Genomic DNA, 23,347 nt, shown 5'->3' with positions numbered 1-23,347 from the left:
GTCCATACCGTTAATGAGGAGAGAGGGGGAGCATCGGGTGCAGGACAGGGGAGGGGAGGGGTAGGGTCAGATGAAGGATGAGAGGGGGAGGTAGGAAGAGCAGTTGATAGTGTGGCAGAGATTACAGAAGAGTTACAAGAAAGGGAAGGATGAGGAGGACGAAAGGTTTGATGGTGATGGGATGAGGCACAGTGAGGGGTTGTTTGAGGGGGGGCAGAGGAAGGTCGAAGGTTGGGGGAGGTGGAGGTATGAGATAGAAGGGAGACGAAGTGGGGAGGAGGCAGCTTTGAGGAGGAGGGGGGAGGGGGGAGAATTTGTGAGGGATGTTTGGGGGGGTAGATTTGAAGGGGAGGGGTTGGGGGGGAGATTTGAAGGGGAGGGGTTTGGGGGGGGAGTTTTGAATGGGAGGGGCAAGGGGGGAGTTTATGAGGAGAGGGGCAAGGGGGGAGTTTAGGAGGGGAGGAGCAAGGGGGGAGATTTGGAGGGGAGGGGCAAGGGGGGAGATTTGGAAGGGTGGGGCAAGGGGGGAGTTTAGGAGGGGAGGGGCAAGGGGGGAGTTTGGGAGGGGCAGGGGGGGAGATTTGGAGGGGAGGGGAGGGGCAAGGGGGGAGATTTGGAGGGGAGGGGCAAGGGGGACGTTTAGAAAGTGGATGATTAATGAAAGATGAACATTTATAACAAATTGGGTTTGTTGTGATTTTCAAGTTAGCGATCCGTTTAAGAACGATGGAGGAGGGGTGGAATGAATGGGAATTTAGAGCATGTAGTGAGAAAGAATTATAAGAGATTGAATATTTTTTTTGAAATGGAATGAGTTGAAGAGGAAATTGAAAGGAGCCTTTTAAATAGGATGAAAAACAGCGTGTTGTAATTAGAGTCCCTTTATACAGAGAGTTACGACAACTGAGAATACGCCGCCATTTTGGGGCCAATTGTGCGGAACCACTGAACCGGCACATGCACAGTATAATGCAATGCACCACTGCACAAACACGGGGCGGGTTAGGGAGTACGGTGAATGTTTTTATTTTTTATTTTTATTGTATCTAGATTTAGGTCTATGAGTATTAGCTCCATTATGTTCCAGATTGCCTATAATGGGATATTAGTTTGTCTGAAAAAATGAGCGGTTGATGAGAAGTGAGAAAATGGGTGATTTCTGAATCCTCATTATCGCGATGTTGGCAATAATAATTTGGGTTACTCACGATGCCTGGAGAGAATTTGAGCATACTATGTGACAAAGTAGTCTTGTAACCTAAAATAATCTTAACCTCTTCGATTGAGGGGATAGGAAAAGCGGGGGGGAGGGGGGGGAGGGGGGGCATTAAAACACACGTGTGTTTTGTCTGGAAGAAATGACTTTAATGTAAACATTATCAAACTGTAACAAATTTAATGAGTTTTCAGAGCCAATAAACTCATATATATACACACAAACATCAACACATTAAAACACACATGCACACACACGGGATAAACACACACACACACACACACACACACACACACACGCACACACACACACACACACACACACACACACACAGGCTCTCGGTCAATGCACACATACTGTAAATTAACCTTTTCAGCTTTCTTTTCATCAGTTAACCACATTCAGCAACAGATCCAGGTACAATCAGAATAAATGAAACGTAGTCCAGCTGTCAAAATTGCAATATGTGATGATTTTTTTTTTTAGCATTTATCTCTACCATTTTGAAGAACGATACAAATTTGAGGTCTTGTGAGGGTTGAGACCCCAATATGAATAGCAACTTCCTGCTTTTTATCTTTACAATCATTAAAACTTTCATTGCATTATGTGGAATTTTTTGAGAACTTTTGTGTTCCCCTGAAAAAAAAAAATGGCAAGACCAAATACAGGGTAAGTGGATATGCAACATGGGCAAGCTATTTCTTAAGATGCATGCACGGAATACACAATAATGCCAAACAGAGACTTCTTCTTTTTTGTCCAGCCCTGTTGAATTTACAACATAACCATTCATAAGCATCCTCTAGAAATGATTCCTAATTCTAGCTATTATCAAACTGTTGGCATATTGTGAACTGAACGTTCTTTTTCTAAATAGAAATATAGAAAATACAGTACAATGTACTGTCAAGCAATGTATCCAATGTTTCCAAACAAAAAAATTAACGGTTTTCACTATGATACAATGACAGCTATTGACTACTTGTTGCGGGAATCACTTGTAGTCTCTATAAGGTGAAAGTTAAATAATTCACTTTACTTTCTTGGCCAGTTTCCTCATCGCCATACTCTTGCTCCCAAGCTCTCCTCCTTTCTTCTTTCTTTCGGCTTCCTTTTTCAATTCACTTGTTTTCTTCTTGCAATAAAAATGCAGTCGTGCATTGATAAACTTATTAATCAGTTTTTCCTTGAGATTGTGACATACTGGTCGAGAAATGTCAGAACTCAATTCCTGTGCCTTTTCCATCAACATTTTCTTGACATTGTTCTTGTCCATGAGGTCATTCTCTACCTTACGAAACATAAGTTCAACTCTGTAGACCATGTCGAACACAGAATCAGATACCTTAATAAGGCTTCCTTCTTTGTATTCTTTTAGTTGGGTAAGCTTTGAGGCCTGGTGTGCTTTGTCATGTGAGTTTTTTCATCACTGCCTGGATGCATGAGTCACACGTTTTTTCGTTTACCTTTACACTCCTTACACAGGAGTGTACACTGTGACGACTTGAGTACCAGTTCACTGGTAATTCCCTGTTTGTCGTTGAAGACGGCAAAAAGGGTTGGCGTCAGGAAGGGCATCCGGCCGTAAAACATTGCTTCAAAAAGGGGACCAAAAAACAACAACTACCACGGTCCCCGAAAAGGCCAACCCCTGCTTTGCGGGGAAAAATGGCCTCTAAACGGTGGTTTTTTTTACACTCCTTACACAGTATCCTGCCAAGTTGTACAGGCTATCACGCTCAGCTTGGCCAAGTTCAGATACCCCTTCTTGGTCGACTGAGAAGTGGATGCTTTCAATGTTCGGTTCAGAAGGGACCCGCACATCTTGGTCAAGGAAGTCAGTGAGAAATTCTCCATCATCCTGTTGGTAACTACCTGTTCGCTTGTGGGTCAGCAGCATAGCTATGGTCTACAAGGAGAGATGTCTCATGTTGCTTGGGTGGACACATTTCTTTTGTAGGCTGGTCACGCTTTTTTGGAGACTTTCGTGACTTTGTGGTCCTTCGATGGCAAAAAATGGTAGGCACTGCAGAATTCTTCAGCTTCATTTTCTGATCAGCACGTCCACATTCAAACTGATGAGGATCAAAATGTGCCTGTTTATCAAGAAAGAAGAAAGAAATAGAAAGAAATATGTAATCAAGATTGTCTAGGCTGCATCCCATTACAGGTTAATAATTCAATTTGTTAACCCGTTCTCTACGGGAACCGGGTGCTCCCTGTGTTAAAGGAATACAATACACTAGCCGAAACCCATGGAACATCCACGGAAGGGAGGATGTGGTGTATGGATAGAGTGTACCATTATGGATGGCAGAGGGGAGCGCTCATGGGATCTTCTTCTTCCGTTAAGCTCCAATTTTTTCTCTTTAAGTTAAGTCCAATCAGTCCTCTCTGCTCGAAGTGCTCAGGCCATGCCTTCCCGCTCTCATACCTTTATTGCCGTTCGGTGGAGAAAGAGATTGACATATCGTTCGTCTGTTTTCAGCTCGTTATCTTTAAGCTTCCTTACGTCTCGCCACCTGCTACACCTCTCTGAGTTACGAGGATTTATGCAACGCACCCCGAGTATCACAACGTCACTCCATTTAACTTCATTAAAATGACGATAAAGACATTTCCTTATATATCCTAATTTAAAATGTTCAAGGGAATAAAAAGACCATTTGGTTCACACCACCCATGTTCACACCACTCGACTGTCCAATCAGCGGACGGCTCGCTTCGCCTTCGCCCAGCAGACGCCAATACGATGGCATCGTAAGATGGCGTTGTATCTGCAGTTAATCGGATGCTTTTGGGCCCCAACGTCGGCTAATTCAGATTTTTCGAGTATGGCTGTACGTGATAAACAAAGAGTGCAGTTCGTAGATCGTAAATCCATGAGTGCCGTGGGCATCGGGTCACTGGGTGCGGCGTAAAAGGGATAACAAAGTCGAGTCCTTACGCTATTATTATATAGATGGGACTGAACAGTAACTTGACCTACCTCGCAAAGCTTTGAAGACGAAGCCGGCTTCCAGCCCACATGGCTGACTTTATTCTCCCATATTTTACGTCTATTGGGATCTGAAGGGAATCTGTACATCTTGAAACCCTTGTCATGTCTATTTGTGCATCCAAATGCACAACAACCCGGCATTTTCAGTGAACTAAGGCTTCCGTAGGTAGTCGAATCGATTGTACTTGCATAACACGCGAACGCGAGAAGTTAAGCGAACGTGAATTTGGCCCCAAAATGGCTCCCTGAGTCACGTGACCGTATTTTTCCGGATCGTCATGTCGTAACTCTCTGTATAAAGGGACTCTAGTTGTAATGAACCACTGAATAAAACACTGAAGGGGGAAAGTTTAAACATATTTAAGCAGAACCGTGAAGAACAATCTTATATTCACAAAAATACCAACGGGGAGAGCGAGCCGAGAGGGACACCACGAGTCACTTGAACAGGGCAAAAGGTGGAAGGCGAGGGGATAATGGGGGCGGGGCAGGACAGCGCACATGGACAGAGGCGCACGATGGAACAAAAGCACACGAGGAGAAAGGGAAATAAGTTTTTTTTTGTCTTTTTTTTGGGGTGGGGGGAGGGGTTTACAACGTTAGACAAAGAGCAGATGTTTGGTGAAGTTTGGGGGAGAAGGGAAAATCAAAAAACCTAGCAAAACAGCAAAGGAAGGAACAACCTTCGACGGGGGAAGCCTGAGGCTGCAAGGCCTCGCTCGCGATGCGGCAAACAAACGATTAATTTATGAAAGATAAACACCGAGAAACTTCCAAGGGGCACACTATAGGTTCAAGCACTGAAAGATAAATACAGTGTCGACAAAATACAATTGTGAACAGACTTAACTTTGAAAATGTGGAGACCGTGTGGAGCTTCAAAAATCCCTGCCGTCATCTCCAAGATCTTGCGAGATCTGTGATTGAGGAGGAAGGCGGTGCCATTTGGTGTGTGTGGACCTGGTGCTGAGAGAGACTGGTGTCGACAATTTTGATCGTTAAAGAGAAGCAATAAGGCAGCGGTTTGTGGGGCTCTAGGCCCTTCGGATGCAGTGGAGAGCGAAAGAGGACCACCCGCACGAATTACCTGACATTCGTGACTCCGTGCCATCTTGTGAGCTTCCCACGTGGTGACTTTGAGGTTCGACTACCACCAGGCTCCTTACGGCCATTTCTGGATACAAAGCTGAGTGCCGGCATAAAGGGAGGATTTTATTTTATTTTATCTTTCCCATTGTCCGTTTTTGTGTCTGATGGAGGATCCTCAAAGTACACTACTCACAATAAGTTAGGGATATTGGCAGGTTCTTCGGTGTGGTTGATTTTGTGTATTAATTATGTTGAAAAAAGTTGTTGGTCCTAATTCTCTGGTTATTAATGAGTGTGAAAAAACACAGCATTCTTGATTTCAATACCCTAACCCTAACCCCTATAAAAAAATTAACTCACTCCCACAATATCCCTAACTTATTGTGAGTAGTGTATGCGTTTCAATTAGTTTTACCACAACTTTATTTAGTCTTTGATTCATATTCATTAAATTAATTATTGTTGCATTTTATTTGTCGAGTTTGTTTATTCATTGTGGGTTCAGGAATAAACCCGTGTGCTTTTGTGTTGATAAACGTCTCGCCGCATTCCGTCCCCCGCACGCCACAAAAATACTGCTATGTATTCCGATGATCGCCTCGGAAATTAAGGACCGTTTCGGCTATCCGTCACCCAGTGGTCTTAATCACTGGGCGACACGACAATATCATTATGTTCCCTTATCTGTAATCAGGTGTTGGAGCTGGGCTTTGGACCAGGAGTTGGCCTGAAAGACGCACTGGCAAAGCTTGGACCGCATGGCCATTTATATGGAGTTGACCCATCAGAATACATGCATTCTGTGGCCAGCCGACGCCTTGCATCCGGAATCCAGGTACAAGTGGTGTTCAAAATGTTTTTGGAATTGTGGTATTCATTCGCACCCTTATAACAGGTGATTTGCTCATACATGTGCTTGTATGATTATTATAGGGCGTGATGATATTGATGTTGTTTTTGTTTTTTTCAGAATACAGTTCAGAGGTTTACTACGTCATATAATTATGGATCTTACTAAAATTGAGCGTTAAGGTCTCATCAAAGTTTTGTGCTTCAACGTGCCAGGTCCAAGGAAAGATACGAATGCATGGTTACTATGTCTAGTGCCGATGCACACTCATGTTCTTCAGTAGCCAAATCGGTGGATGACTTTAAGGGTGTAGTACTGGTGAAAAATTGAGAAAACTACATAGGTACCTTTGAGAGGCCTTTACACAAAAACAAAGTCAAGTTAATATCTAATTTTCAGTTTTTCTTGAAAGATATAATCTTGGCTTTAACTCAGACCAGTTTCAACGCTTCTTTGTCATATTACATGCATATAATTTGCATAAATTAGACCATCAATAAAAAACAAGGAAAAACAAAGAACACATTTCTACTTCTATCTTCTATGTCAACTATCATTCTTTTCACACAAAACTTGGTACATGTATTATACATGTGTTACTCTACTACCTGATGAGAGGATTTTGTGAAATTATGTCAAATGTTCACTAATTAGCTAATTATGCCAATTACCAGATAAAACTTGATTGTCCTTCAATAAATCCACAATGGCTACTCCTATAAACAAAAGCCTTCATCATTTTAAAGGAAGTGATATTCTGAATATCCTGTCCAAATTTCAGCCCAAAAGAATGATGCAAATTAAAGTTATAACAAATTTCATGCATGCAAAATGCAAAATATTATATTGAATTGAATTGAAATTTGAATTTTTCAATATTTAGGGGTACTTCTATGACCTCTAATAGCATGATTCTTGTTTATAAGACTATAAGGAAACTGTTCAGCTAAAAAAAAAAAAAAAAAAAAAAAAAAAAAAAAAAAAAAAAAAAAAAAAAAAAAAAAAAAAACACCTGTTCACCAGTACTACACCCTTAAGTTTGAACTTAGGTTTCTTGAGGACCACCCAACATCAGGCTGGCAGATGCAACCTACCGACAAAACTATTGCCTGGTTATGGCATTAATCATGGTCCATGGGAGATTTCTGCATTAAAGTTGCCAAAATATCCACTGAATCTGGAAGTGTTTTCATATCCATGAACATTTGGGCCTGTATAAGATTGCAGGTGGGTTGTCAACACTCATAATAAACAACTGTAGTGAGGTGGCATTGCATAACAACTGTGCATTTCCTTAAAAAAGCACCAAATTTCCCACGCATGATCAGAAATTAGATATATAGAGGTTTCTGGAAATGTTTTCTATAGTTAGCCATTTTCCATGCCTTATTTTCCATGCTTTGCTCTAGCTGTTCCTTTAGGCTGTCTCCAATATAGCTAACCCAAACTAGGCCCAGGCGTGAAGCATTGCATAACTGTGTTAAGATGGAAGAAATGAACGCCAAATCTACATTGTCGTTAGAAGTCTTTGCATTCACAGCTTCCAGCATTTGAACGTTCGAAGCCCCGTCAAGCATCACAGCAGTCAGCTCGGGCGCTTCTGTTTTTTGGATTGGCAAGATCTTTCAGACAAGACAATAGATCACTCTTTCTACCAAGATGCATTTTTCCAGCATTATGGAGGGGTGGAAGGAAAGCCTGATTCTCATGCATGAAAAAATTGTCTAGATCTCAAGCAGTAGGAATAACTAATTTCTTTCCAATATGGCTGCCTCCAACCTCTATGTCTATAAGGATGAGTCAAAATGTCACTGACGATACATTTATGAATTTGTCAAACATGAAAACATGTATTTAGCCATTAAGACGAGGAAAATAAACAAACTACTAGCCAATTATATTTGAACTATTAGTTCAAACCTCAGCGGAGTCATACCAAAGACGTTATTTAAAAATGGAATGTGCTGCTTCCTTGCTTGACGCTCAGCATTTAAAAGGATAGAGCATGGAGAGCCAACACTGGGAAGACAATGGCAAACCACCTAGCATAACCCTTACCAAGAAACTGATTTGGCAACACCAATGCTTTGGGATGAGTATGGTACATCAAATCAAATGAGATGTTTTGTGTCCATCTTGGAAAATAGCAGCACAGGATTAATTTTCAAGAGGCCTCTATATCTAAAATCATTCAGTATAAATTCCTGAACATGTGTAACAAATTTGGTGCTTTATGAAGAAATGCACAATTCTTACAGTATATAAAGTGTCCTTCATAAGTATTGGAACAGTGAAGTCAAATTTGTTATTATTGCTATATAGATGTACTCAAGATATTTAGATTTGAGATCAAAAGATGAATATGAGGCAAGAGTACAGAAGGTCAGCTTTTATTTCTTTGTATTTCTATGTGTACATGTTTTACCATGGTAGAACAATAACACATTTTATGTTCAGTCCCTCCATTTTAGGTAAGCATAAGTATTGGAACAATGACTGCCAGGTGTTTCTTGTTGCTCAGGTGTTTCTTATCGCATGGATTGTTCACACATAAAATAACTGTGAATGTCTAGTCTTGGTTTTAGCCTTTGATATTTTCCTTGGGGGTCTGCCATTGGAGTCAGTACGCATAAACCAACATGGCAGACCAGAGACCAGAGAAGTGTCTACGAAAGAAAAGCAAGAAATTTGGAAGCTGAAAGAACAGAATAATTAAATTAGAACCGTAGCAAGAAAGAAACCACTAGTGTACTTAGCAATAGACAACAGCCAGGTCGGCCAAGGAAAACAACTGCAGTTGATGATAGAAACATAGGGGCAATACCCCTGGCATTCACCTGGTAGAATAAACAGTATACTGCACTGACTAAAGGTATTTCAAACCAATTTCAATGGTTGCTAGAAGACAGGGCAGCATGTAGAATCATACTAAGATAATCATAAGACTTTAAACAAACAAACAAAAAATACCTGTTGTGGGGGGAAACCCCCCCCCCCTCCCCAACCCCATAAACCTCCTCAGACCCCAATTTTTCTAATGCCTTCAACAAATATTGGTACATCACGGATGATGAAGGTTGTGGTGAAGTTTCATCGAAATTGCATGTGTAGTTTCTGAGAAGAAAGCAAATACCTATTTTGGGGGGGAACCCCCCCCCCCAATCCCGTTGACCCCTAATGGGTCAGATTTTTTTTAATGCCATGAGATGAAGGTTGTGATAAAGTTTCATCAAAACAGTGTGTGTAGTTTCAAAGGAAATAGCAAATTCCTATTTTGGGGGGTCAAACCTGGACCCACTTTGATCCCCGGTAAACCCCCTTATACCCCGATTTTTTTTTTAATGCCGTGAATAAACTTTAGTCACAACACAACAAATATTATTTGTGTCAAATTTGGTTGCAATCCCATCAGCGGTTTCGGAGAAGTTTCAAGTGTTTACGGACTGACTGACTGATGGCCTGACTGACGGCCTGACTGATGGCCTGACTGACGGCCTGACTGACTGAGTGACGGACGGACGACACGCCATCGCATAAGCTCACCTGAACTTCGTTTCAGGTGAGCTAAAAATCATCAGAGCTGTGAAGAAGAACCCTAAAACATCTGTGAGTGACATCACCAACAATCTCTATAGTGCAGGGGTGAAAGTATCACAGTCTACTGTTCACAGAAGATAGTGGAATTACAAAGCCTACATCACAAGACGCAAATCACTCATCAGCACCAAAAATAGGCCAGATTAGAATTTGCCAAGAAGTACATAGGTGTGCAAATATAATTGTACTTGGCAATAAACGGCCAGGTCGGCCTGGAACAAAGATTTATGGACAGATGAGATCAAGATAAACCTTTACCAAAGCGATGGGAAGGCGAAGGTTTGGGGAAGGAAGGAACTGCATTTGATCCAAAGCATACCACCTCATCTGTGAAGCATGGTGGAGGTAGTATCATGGCTTGGGCTTGCATGACTGCCTCTGGAACTGGCTCACTCGTCTTTATTGATGATGTAACTAATGAAGGCAGCAGTAGAATGAATTTGGAAGTGCACAGAAACATTTTGTCTTCTTATGTTAAAGAAAATGCCTCCAAACTCATATGGGTGGCACTTCACCATGCAGCAAGACAATGACCCAAAACACACTGCTGACGCAACCAATGATTTCATCAGGGGGAAAAAGTGGAAGTTTTAGACTGGCCAAGTCAGTATCTTGATTTAAATCAAATGGAACATGCGTTATACTGTGTGAAGAGGAGTCTGAAGTCAGAAACCCCCTAAAACAAACAACAACTGAAAATGGCTGCAATAAAGGTTTGACAAAGCATCTGAAAGGAAGATACCAATAGTTTGGTGATGTTGATGGGTCACAGACTCGATGTAGTTATTGCATGCAAGGGATGTGCATTGTAATACTAATTAGTATACTACTTTAATTTACTTTAGGTTAATATGTTCGAATACTTATGTTTACCTAAGATGGGGGCACTGAACATACAAAGTGCTATTGTTCTCCAATAGTAAAACATATATCCATAGAAATACCAAGAAATATAAGCTGACCTTTTGTACTCTTGCCTCGTATTCATCTTTTCATCTCAAATCCAAATTTATTGAGGATACAGCAATTAGAGCAAATTTGACTTCACTGTTGCAATACTTATGGAGGGCAATATATGGTGATTATAGGTGGCTTCACCAATGGGATCCTGAAGCCAAAATGAAATCCATGCAGTGAATCACTGTAACCCAAGACAATTTGAATCCACCAATCAGCTGGTAAAGTCATGGCCTCGATTTTCTGTGCTGCTAAGGGAATCCTCCTAATTGGCTACATGAAACGTTTTTTTTATTTTTGCATTTGAGGTCACACCTGCATCACCACAAATTTCCTTGATAATGAAGAACTATTTCAAGCAAGAGAAGCGTGGCTGTAAGTGAAATCTGACACTTGTTTCATTGTTGACATTTTTAGGACAGTTAGTGCATTGCAGTCGGTGAACCTTATTTTAGTAAGATAAAACAAAAGTCGGCATGTCCTGGATGTTTGTTCATTCTCATTTCTTGAACATTTTGAGCCAATTCCCTGACTTGTTAGCCTTATCCCGTCATGACTGTCTCACCTGAATGCACATGTGTGGTCAGACAGGACAGGTGCAGCTGTTTAGTGGAACTGCAGAAAGCCTGCCACTACCTGATGGAATCATTGATCGTGTGTTCCACTGCAATTGCTACTACTTCTGGCCAGACTTGGACAAGGCGTGCAATGAAATCAAAAGAGTCATGAAACCAGGCAGGATGAACAACCAACATCTTTTAAAATTAATTACAGCATTGATATTGTTACAGATTCGGCACACGCTCATGAAGTGCGCACTCGGACCCACTGCCACTACCGACCCTGAGGCCCCCCAGACCACGGATAACTCCACGGGTGGAGAGTTGTCAATCTCCCCTTCCTGTTCAGGCTGGAGTTCCCCAAGGCAGTGTTCTGGGCCCTGTGCTTTTTCTGGTCTTCATCAATGATCTCTCTGACTCTCTTGAAAATCCTCTCTATCTCTTTGCTGATGACTCCACTGTCTACTGCTCCATACCTCATCCCTCATCCCTCAGATCGGCAGTCCGCAGACTCCTCACTCTCTGCAGACCAGGACAAAATCACAGACTGGTCAAACCCAAATGGAACATGTCTTTCAATCCTGACAAATCTCACACTCTCACTATGTCTCTTCGAAAAGACCATCTGGACAACCCTCCCATCCACTTTCTCAACAATCCTCTCCAATAAGTTCTGTCACTCAATCTTTTGGGTCTCACAAACTGCCATGATCTTTCCTGGGAAAAACACATTTCCAAGCTGGCCTCCAAAGCCAGTTGCCGACTGGGCATCCTCTGTCGTGCGAAGTCCTTCCTTGGCAAACCTGAGCTCCTCACCACATACAAGACTTTCATCCGCAGCTCAATGGAATACTGCTCTCCCCTCTGGGCTGGTGCTCCTGCCTCACACCTCGCTCGGCTTCACGCTATTGAAACCAAAGCTTTCAGAATCATTGGAATCTCCCGCGATGAAGCCGATTGTGAGGGCCTTTCACTCGCTCACCACAGGCAGGTTGGTGGTTGTCTGTCTTCTACAGACTCCTCTCTGGCCTAACCCCCCAGCCCTGACTGTGCTCTGTCCCCCAAATATTCCTACAGGTCGCACAAGATCTGCCTGCACCCCTCTTCTGGTGAAACTGCTAAAAACAAGACTCTCTGCTCACCTTCATTCTTTCATTCCTCTTTTCTCCCACCTCTGGAACAAACCCCTTCACTCTCTTCAATCCCACTCCTCCCTCCAGGTCTTTAAAACAGCTGTTCACCACCATCTGTTATCATTTTGCCATCCAAAACCTTGATCTTTTCTACCCCTGTTAATTCACCCCAGATCCACTTTTCTGAAATACCGACTTCTTTCCTGGAAGTCCTAGCAATGTCCATGTTTTTTTTTATTTTACCTCTCCCACCCCCACACCCCTTCCCACGCCTCCTCCCCACAAACCCTGTACCTCCCACAGATCTCCCGATGTCCCTGTTCTCAAATGTTGTACTTGTGTGCTTCCCCCTCTCTCCCCATCTTGTCTCCCGCGCCCTTTATTTCCTCTTATGTGTCGGTTTTTTTTTGTTTCTTTCTTTTTGTCATTAATGTTAGCTCTTACACGAGCCTCGATCTTGTATCCAAAAAAAAACTTTAAAAAAGCACAGACGAGCAGGGACCTCACGTCCACAGTCGCTTTACCTATTCATTGGTATAACTACCTGAGCTTGCTTCCACTACCTCAGAATGTAACTGTCTGCCAACTACTGCAGCTGAGCGAACCGTGGCTGAATGCTATCTAAGCACTACTGATGTGAAACAGTGGGGCAGAACTCCCATCTATATATTACGTGTACACTATATCGGATCAGTGGAAGGGCATAAAGGAGCTTGTCCGGAAAATAACAATTGTTTATTTTTAAAACACAAGAAAACAAACATGACATAATAAGAATAACCGAAGCTTTTCATGCTGTAACTGTACTCCTTAAGGTAAGTCACAGCAAGAGAACGAAAAAGGTGAAGGATCGTGGACATGTAAGCATGTCTATGTAAGAGCGACACCGATTGGTTCATCAGTCATGACGTAATTGGTAATCTGAACACACATTGGTTGACTCAGTCACCACTATCTCTGCCTCCGATTGGCTGGAGTGGAGTTGAGAGCGATGATTCACCAGCATCAGTACCTTGGAGGATGGGGTTCCCCCAAAGCTGAGGACTTAGCATTTGCATCATTACCTTGGACAGCGGTCGGGGAAACACCTTTCATCTTTCCATGTTGAAGGAGAATGATAGAATGTACAAATTCCTTTAGACCACACAATTTCGGGTCCGTGGAACGGATGAAGGTTGCTTCCAACGTACGTGGATGTAACGTACTCCGACCTCGGCTCAATATCTTGAACATATCTGCATTCATTGTACTGGTGTGTACAACCGGGGTTGGCAACCAAGTGTCCTGCAATGGCAGACGGACAAGAGGAAATGGCTGACGGTCCTTGAATGTTCCTACATGCTCGCACCGGTTTTGTCCTCACTCCCCAGATCCACCAAGTTTTGTCATAATTCGTCCACAACCTTTTGAAATATGCTACATATCGTTTTTGGCCATATCACTCAATGGTGGTCTCAATTTTTGGTGGTCTCAACCTGGTGGTCTCAAGCAAAAATCACTCAATTTTTGGTTATGACTAACTTCCCTGAAAATGTCTGCTGCTCTTCTTCTGCTCCAATTGGCTCATCTGATCATGTGCTTGTTAAAGTGGACATCTCTCTGACCATTCTCAGGGAGCCTGCTCAGCGTCGACGAGTCTGGCATTTCACTCAGGCCAACTGGCACGGTCTTCAAGCAGCCATCAATCATCTGGACTGGTCTCCCATCTCTACCACCTCTGACATCAACTCATCATGGGAATTCTTCCAAAGTAAATTGCTCTCTCTAATGCACAGATTTATCCCATCTCGTCTTCAGTTGTCATACCCTTCCTCCCGTCCATGGTACACGGAATCTTGTGGTGAGGCTGTTGCCCAGAAACAACTTGCCTTCGTCTCCTGGAAAGCAAATCCAACGGAAGGAAATCTCATTTCCTTTCACAAAGCCCGAAACAAGTGTGTGTCCACCCTCAGGAGAGCCAGGAAACAATATCTCTCCGTTCTCAAGACCGAACTCTCTTATCTGTCTCCCTCTTCCAAATCCTGGTGGCGTCTGGTCAAATCTGTTTCTGGTGTTTGTTCCCCCTCCATCTCCTCCCTTACCTCAATCTGCTACACAGCTGACTCCGCACGTGAAAAAGCTGAATGCCTCAACTCTGTGTTAGCCTCTAAATCTTGTGTCGCAAACCCATCCCTCTCTGTACCCACTGTACCCAGTCGTACCCAGCTGCTCCTGGACTCCGTGTCCTTTCCTCCTGACAAGGTGGAAAAGTTTCTGTCAACCCTCAACTCTGATTCTGCAACTGGACCTGATGGCATCAGCCCACGGGTCCTAAAATCCTGTTCTTCTGCTCTTTTTCTCCCTCTCTCTGTTCTCTTCACCCTCTCTTTTGCTCAAGGTCAACTGCCATCTGCTTGGAAATCAGCCAACATCACCGCTTTGCACAAAAAGGTGCAAAAACAGATCCTAGTAACTACAGACCAATCAGCCTTCTTCCAATTATCAGCAAAGTCATGGAATCCATCATTGCTTCGGATATGAAATCTTTCCTCTTCGCCAATGGCTTGATCTCTGATCATCAATTTGGGTTCAGACCAGGTCACTCTACTCTGGACATGCTGCTTCTGCTGTCTCAACAATGGATGGAGGTCCTCAATGCCAAACAGGAAATTAGAGCTGTCTCCCTCGACATATCATGTGCCTTCGATATGGTCTGGCACCCCGCTCTGCTCACCAGACTCTCCTCCTTTGGTATCCATGGAAATCTCCACGCATGGCTGGTGGACTTCCTCTCTAGTCATAGTCAACGTGTGGCCCTGAATGGGTTTCTCTCATCTCCTCTTCCTGTTCAGGCTGGAGTTCCCCAAGGCAGTGTTCTGGGCCCTGTGCTTTTTCTGGTCTTCATAAATGATCTCTCTGACTCTCTTGAAAATCCTCTCTATCTCTTTGCTGATGACTCCACTCTCTGCCGCTCCATTCCTCATCCCTCAGATCGGCAGTCTGCAGCCTCCTCACTCTCTGCAGACCTGGACAAAATCAGACTGGGCAAACAAGTGGAACATGTCTTTCAATCCTGACAAATCTCACACTCTTACGATGTCTCTCCGAAAAGACCGCCTGGACAACTAGGCCTCAAGTTGACACCCTGTATCGTTCAATCCCGTTCCGAGGTCAGAGAGACTAAAAAAGAATCACTGGTAATCTGAGTACGTGCCGAGTTGTCGCACATACAAAAAGTTTAACTAACAGATCCTGCCAGTTTGAAAGTTTTCCACACGTTTATGTCGCACTGCTTTGTCTTGCATCGAAGGCACTGATTTTGAATCTAGGCCTATCAGAACACTTGCTTGGGTCACATGACATACAAAATGGCGGCGCCCATGTCGCGCTGAATGTTTAGTCATGGCCTCGGGAAAATCGCGTTTAAAGTGCTTCATGCACTTTGAACACATCGTGAATGACTTAACTTCGCCGTTTACGCCTCTTAGATGGAGTAAATATCGTGAATGCCTGCAGACGTGGCTGCAATTGGACGGTGAGTGTCACAATCTTGCCAACAGACACCAGCATCTGGTCAACGTCGAGTTCACCAACACCTCCACGAGTCTATGATACACCTCCACGAGTCTAGGGTCTACCTCCACGAGTCTACGATACACCTCCAGTCTCCACGAGTCTACGATACACCTCCACGAGTCTACGATCTACCTCCACGAGTCTACGATCTACCTCCACAGGTCTAGGATCTACGTCCACGAGTCTAGGATCTACGTCCACGAGTCTAGGATCTACGTCCACGAGTCTAGGATCTACCTCCATGGGTCTAGGATCTACTTCCACGAGTCTAGGATCTACCTCCACGAGTGTCGGATCTACCTCCACAAGTCTAGGATACACCTCCACGAGTCTAGGATCTACCTCCACGAGTCTAGGATCTACCTCCACGAGTCTAGGATCTACCTCCACGGGTCTAGGATCTACTTCCACGAGTCTAGGATCTAGGTCCACGAGTCTAGGATCTACCTCCATGGGTCTAGGATCTACTTCCACGAGTCTAGGATCTACCTCCACGAGTCTCGGATCTACCTCCACGAGTCTAGGATACACCTCCACGAGTCTAGGATACACCTCCACGAGTCTAGGATCTACCTCCACGAGTCTAGGATCTACCTCCACGAGTCTAGGATCTACCTCCACGAGTCTAGGATCTACCTCCACGAGTCTAGGATCTACCTCCACGAGTCTAGGATCTACCTCCACGAGTCTAGGATCTACCTACACTGCTAATTATACCCCAAGTTATTGTGCAGGGTGGGACGAAACGAGCTCTGTTGTACAATGTCTGCATCGGTGGGTGATATTGGATATGCGTCCGCCTGCATTCGATGTCAACCCACTGTTTACGTTTGATCTCGATTAAAGGTCACATGACAGAGGTAAAACCTCAGATGTTTCAAACTCGAGTTATGATCTGCAAAAATATTTTCAAAGGGCACATGTCCTGTTACACCCAAAAATTTAATCTGTCCATCTTTGCACAGCAGGCCATTGTGGTGTCAAATTTGGTTGTTGTTGTATCACTTCGGACAGTTCTCTCGAACAAGCCCGTGACACAAAGACAGCGGTTCGATCTCCCAGAAACGACCCAGAGATCCCCCACATCGAGGATGGTGTGACCCACCTTCACGAAGTCAGGGCCACGTCAGAGTTGGAGAAAGAGAGAAACAGGGACAAGAGGGAAAGGGACGGTCCATGGGGACCAATCGGCACTCAGACCCTAATAATGCGCTGACCTGACGAATCCGGGCAGCAGGACAGAATGGGGAAGATTTTGCCCCAGTATTGCATTGGGGGGAGGAGGGGGAAGGGTTCGACCACCATGAAGAAGCATCCGCGATATTTACTGTCAAGTTTGATTGAAATCCCTTCTCTCGTCCACAAGTTGTGGTAACCAAGATTTTAAATTAAAGGTCACATGACCATGGTCCCTTTGACCTTTTCAACCCAAAATCGAACCAGTTCATCTTTGCATTACAGTTCATACCAATTTTGTTATCATACCAATTATTACAGTTCATACCAATAACCCAATCCCATAAGCGGTTATTCTGGAAACGAAAGTCTGGTACGGACCGACAACCGGATGGACAACCGTCCTGCGGAGGCATAAAAACGTGCACTGTATACTAATTTTAATAATAAAATGCTCACGATCACCTTGCTGTTCTACCTGAGCTAAGTAATTGCTGATTAATTCTTCCTGAGATTTTTCAAGTATATTGCTTGATCAAGTATATCAGGCTAACCCCCGCCCTAGCGGGGAAAAATGGCCTTAAAACGATCATTCATTCATTCATTCATTCATTGCTTGATCATGTGCGTTATTCTGTCTGTTTGTCTGTCTGTTTGTCTGTCTGTCTGTCTGTCTGTTTGTCTGTCAGTCAGGCGCCTACAGGTCACAATTTTCAACCGATCTTTACGAAATTTCGCCAAATGGTAGAGTTGATCATAAGCAAGAAGCTTATTGTTTTTGGGATCAAAAGGTCAATAGGTCAACATAGGCCAAAGTTCACCAACTTTGTCGAATTTCTAAAATCCTCAATTTTCATCCGATTGCCTTGAAATTTTAAGAAGATTTGTGCTACTTGAGCCCGTGGACATTCAGAATTTTCGCATACATCGAAGCCTGCATCTTTGCATATTGACACGACGGTGAATAAACTATCATGCGATTTACTTCAGGTGTGTGCCTTATTATTATCTATGCATTGATACTTATTGTTTCAATGGATTATCATGTATTCATCGGATTCATACCGCCGACCATAATACCAAGCTTCCCTACTCCACATCCACTATGGTATCGCTGGTCATCATGCGGTCCCCATATGCATCTGGAGGCATTTTTAGTGTCGCCCCCTTCATCCGTTGTTTTCCGGACAACCACGAAACGTCAATAAACAGTATCCCTTCCATATGCCAAGCTTACCCATTTTCGAGAGGATATCTCTGATGGTTTCGAAAATATTTTGGGTTAATTTCGGAGAAATTCATTGAATTTTACAGTAGGTACGTACGACAAAAGTACATTTTTTACATTTCCACTGTATGATGCGCACGTAAGTAAGAGCCTTCAAAACTGACAGGGCCACAGAACCATGGGAGGTCTGTGCTTAGCATAAATTCCGAGGCTGAATTATATGTGCTGACGGAGATACCACGCCGCAAAGTCGGCACCGGAGCTAAAAAAAAAAATCCTCCTTTTTGACTCTACATGACCCAGTTTGACGTGGTCGTTCACGGAAACTGGCAGGATTTCAGAGTTAAACTTTTAACACAAGGTCAGGCATGTTATATACCATAAAAAAATGCATAGAAATCGTAGTCCCACGAGTTCGGAACGAAACCCATTTTTTGGTGCTATTTCAGGCCTCAGCTTGAGGCCTAAACCCTCCCATCTACTTTCTGAATAATCCTCTCCAAGAAGTTATGTCACTCAAGCTTTTGGGTCTCGCTATCTGCCATGATCTTTCCTGGGAAAACCACATTTCCAAGCTGGCCTCCAAAGCCAGTCGCCGACTGGGCATCCTCCGTCGTGCGAAGTCCTTCCTTGGTACACCTGAGCTCCTCACCACATACAAGGCTTTCGTCCGCAGCTCAATGGAGTACTGCTCTCCCCTCTGGGCCGGTGCTCCTGCCTCACACCTAGCTCGTCTTCACGCTGTTGAAACCAAAGCATTCAGAATCATTGGAATCTCCCGCGATGAAGCTAACTCCGAGGGCCTTTCACTTACTCACCGCAGGCAGGTTGGTGGTCTTTCCGTCTTCTACCGACTCCTCTCCGGCCTTGCTCCCCCAGCTCTCTCTGGGCTCTGTCCCCCAAATATTCCTGCAGGTCGCACAAGATCTGCCTGCAACCCTCTTATGGTTAAACTGCCAAAATCAAGACTCTCTGCTCACCTTCACTCCTTCATTCCTCTTTTCTCCCGCCTCTGGAACAAACTCCCTCACTCTCTTCAATCCCACTCCTCCCTCCAGGTCTTTAAAACGGCTGTTCACCACCATCTCTTATCTTCCCCAATCCAAAACCTTGATCTTTTCTACCCCGGCTAATTTCACCCCAAATCCACTTTTTGAGGTGGCGACTTCTTTCCTGGAAGTCCTTGGTGTCCTTGCGTTTTATACCTATCCTGCCCCCTCCTCCCCCAGGCCCTCTCCCTCCCACACATCTCCCGATGTCCCTGCTCTCAAATGTTGTGTTTGTGTGCTTCCTCCCCTTCTCTCACCATCTTGTCGACTGCTCCCCTTTTTATATACTTTGTTTGCTTGTTTGTTTGATTTGTTTGTTTGATAAATGTTAGCTTTCACGAGCCTCGACTTTGTATACAAAAAAATATATTAAAAAATGGTGAAGAATCACTTTAAAGATAGCACCCGTGTCCGAAGGAAGTGGTTCAGTTTGGCATTTTTTTAATAGGCAAAGCCGAGAAACGAACGAAAATCTCATGATGTCGTCCGTGTCACAGACCCAACCGCTCCCTCCACCAAATTTCGTCTGAATCCGTCCACAAATTTTTGAGAAAATCTGCTCACAGACAAACAAACAGACATGGGGTGAAAACATCACCTCCATCCACATTCGGTGGCAGAGGGAATAATAAAAGAATGAGGGGACGGAATGGTGAGGGACGGATGAATGGATGGTTAATTGTGATGGAATAACCCAGTGAGTGGATCGAATGTACAGACGGACCGAAACACAAGAATAAACTAGAACATACCTCCGCCCGGTGAACAGTTTACGTTTTGTATCACAGAGTAGAACAGAAAATCACAATACAGAATCACATTTAATAAAAATCATCCGTCCATAACTTTTTGAGATATCCTGCTTTGCACCGATTTTGACCAAATCTCCCAATGGTGAAGAATCACTTAAAAAATTCTCGTATGTGGATCCGAATCCGGATCTTCACCAAAATCGAATCATTTCTTCCTTGTCACATACGCTACATCGCTGCCAAATTTCGGCCGAATTCATCGACAACTTTATGAGATATCTTGTTCAAAAACGGACAGACAGACAAACAGACAGACAGGTATGAAAACATAACCTCCATCCACCTTTGGTGGCGGAGGTAACAAACTGCGGGATTGAAGGAAAGATCTATGAGGTCAAGGAGGGGTTGTTGAATTGAGGTTGGGTGAATTGGATTATTGGTGGATTGAGGAGATTGAAAGCGGCAAATGGGGAGACGTCACACCAGGAATACACAGACTAACCTCACAATGCATTCCCCCCTTCCCCCTCAATCCAATGGACAAAGGGCAAACAACGGTCTACCTACCACATAAACTAATGAAAGAACTCATTCTGGGGAACCCGATATGTACATGGATGTCCTCCCCGTGTGCATTCCCACAACAGTAACAATATTATGATGATGCTTGCAGCAAAATGTGGATTGATGAAAGTGACTATGATTTATGGAATAAAAGCAGTCAGATGTAATGTACGTATTGCTATATGACTTTTATGATTTTTGGATACAAGATAAACACTTGTGCAATATATTTGAAGATTCAAGAAAACAAAGCAATACAGATCACTGGAAGTTTATATGCCCCTTATATTTCTACCTGAATTAATTATTTCATATTTTACCTTCCTTTAGGAGCATTCATGGTGACAACACTGAGCATATCTGTGCTGCGTATGCTTGAGGATTATGGCGTCTTTAAGGATGTGAAGTGGCAGCCACAACCGTATATGGAGGCTCTGCAAAGGGCCAATTTCACAGATGTCAACATGAAGAGCTTCCAACAAGGCTCATTTAAATACCAAGCAATTTTTGCTGCCGTTAAATAAATTAGTAATAAGCGTCCACCATCCTTGACCATGTTGTAGAACGTCAGGCGAGGACCTCAATTACTCCCCTTTATTCAATTTTGAGTTCGTTTTATCCGCAACGGTTTGATTTATTGACATGAAACTTTCAACTTCGGAGCGCCTAACCTTGGAGACTTTTAAAATAAAATTACATGATGATTGGATGGAAAATATACCCGGCGTTCTAAAAAGTCTGTTTTCTGCAAGCATGGGTTGCAGGGTGTTTCACTTATCAGGAATAAACGAGCCAAATTAATTTTCTTAGATAACAAAATGGTCTATGATGATGACTTGACCATTAAAAGAAAATCCCAACCTGAATTTTTTATATTTCCAATCTATATTTTATTTATTTATTTATTATTTTTGCAATATCATTATTGTTATTTATTTATTTATTACCTCCGTCACCAAAGGTGGATGGAGATTATTTACAATATTTATTTATTTTTCCAATCTGTTATTTCTAACCTGCCATGACAGCAGCATTACAATTAACTGGTCCTTCTATCACCCTATCTGCTTTGCCACTCACTGATAGCACCATTGCTTCATATTACATCTTGATCTGTGTTTGCAAATGGGTAGGGTTTGCACCGGTATAACTCTTTGAGGCTGCAGGACAAGAAAATAATATTAAAATAAGGTTTAAAAAATGCTCTTTTTGGATCAGCAAACTAAATCACAGTGCTTACAATATCAACAATGAGAAAAAGGCATAAAATGTCATAGACCACGTGGTTTTAGTAATTCTGCTATATGGAGTTAAAGGCCATCAGTCGGCCGTCTTTGGTCGGATTACAAAAAAAAATCTTCTGCATATGTATACTCTCATGTGTTGTCTTTGTGCCAAGTATGAACAAAATCGGTCCATGCATGTCCGAAAAATGGTTGGGGACACGTTTAAGCAACCAAATGGCTGCCAGTCCGCCATCTTGGATCTATTCTCGAAAGAAAATGACCCACATGCATGTCCAAGAAAAGGTTGAGGACGTGTTCAATATCAGGTTTTTTTTACAACTAAAATGGCCGCCAGTCCACCAGCTGGCCATTTTTGATCAGGTCACAAAATGAAGTGAGGTGCACGTGTATGCCATCATGTACTGTGCTTGTGCCAAGTTTGAACAAAATTGGACCATGCATGGTCAATAAATGGTTGGGGACACGTTTCGGTAACAAAATGGCCACCAGTCAGCCATCTTGAATCTGATCTCGAAAAACGATGACGTGCATGTTGTTACGTTTATGGGGGTAGGCAATGCAATACCTTAGTCCAGGTAGAATTGCATAGATAGTGTGCTTCGACTGTCGTGAAGAGGAAGAAACCCCATGTACCATAAGTAGGAAATCCGTTAGACCGGATGTCGTGTAAGAGTGTATGTAAGTGTTTTTCAACGTATTGTGTAAGAGTAATTCAAAACACCTCACCACCACGTAATTTAAAACACCTCACCACCACGTAATTCAAAACACCTCACCACCACGTAATTCAAAACACCTCACCACCAAGTAATTCAAAACACCTCACCACCAAGTAATTTAAAATACCTCACCACCAAGTAATTCAAAACACCTCACCACCAAGTAATTCAAAACACCTCACCACCACGTAATTCAAAACACCTCACCACCAAGTAATTCAAAACACCTCACCACCAAGTAATTCAAAACACCTCACCACCACGTAATTCAAAACACCTCACCACCAAGTAATTCAAAACACCTCACCACCAAGTAATTTAAAATACCTCACCACCAAGTAATTCAAAACACCTCACCACCAAGTAATTCAAAACACCTCACCACCAAGTAATTTAAAACACCTCACCACCACGTAATTCAAAACACCTCACCACCACGTAATTCAAAACACCTCACCACCAAGTAATTCAAAACACCTCACCACCAAGTAATTTAAAATACCTCACCACCAAGTAATTCAAAATACCTCACCACCAAGTAATTCAAAACACCTCACCACCAAGTAATTTAAAACACCTCACCACCAAGTAATTTTAAACACCTCACCACCAAGTAATTCAAAATACCTCACCACCACATGATTCAAAACC

At 43.2% G+C, this 23,347-nt stretch overlaps 1 protein-coding gene across 3 annotated transcripts in view; it reads left to right on the top strand.

Moving 5' to 3' along the window:
- The window catches only part of LOC137424605 (putative methyltransferase YdaC), a 34,114-nt gene extending 12,518 nt beyond the window's left edge, over positions 1 to 21,596 (top strand). For all 3 annotated transcript variants that reach the window (XM_068112245.2, XM_068112228.2, XM_068112235.2), the window contains exons 2-4: positions 6,004 to 6,144; positions 11,301 to 11,448; positions 21,061 to 21,596. In XM_068112245.2, the coding sequence (XP_067968346.2) occupies positions 6,004 to 6,144; positions 11,301 to 11,448; positions 21,061 to 21,254 (483 nt within the window). In that variant the 3' untranslated portion in view covers positions 21,255 to 21,596. The remainder of the gene's footprint in view (positions 1 to 6,003; positions 6,145 to 11,300; positions 11,449 to 21,060) is intronic.
- The last annotated feature ends 1,751 nt before the right edge of the window (positions 21,597 to 23,347 follow it).

Source organism: Myxine glutinosa, chromosome 1, assembly GCF_964187855.1.
Source record: "Myxine glutinosa chromosome 1, kmMyxGlut1.1, whole genome shotgun sequence".
NCBI classification, from domain to species: Eukaryota; Metazoa; Chordata; class Myxini; order Myxiniformes; family Myxinidae; genus Myxine; species Myxine glutinosa.
The sequence above is the reverse complement of the archived record's forward strand: the minus strand, read 5'-3'. Positions and strand labels throughout refer to the sequence as shown.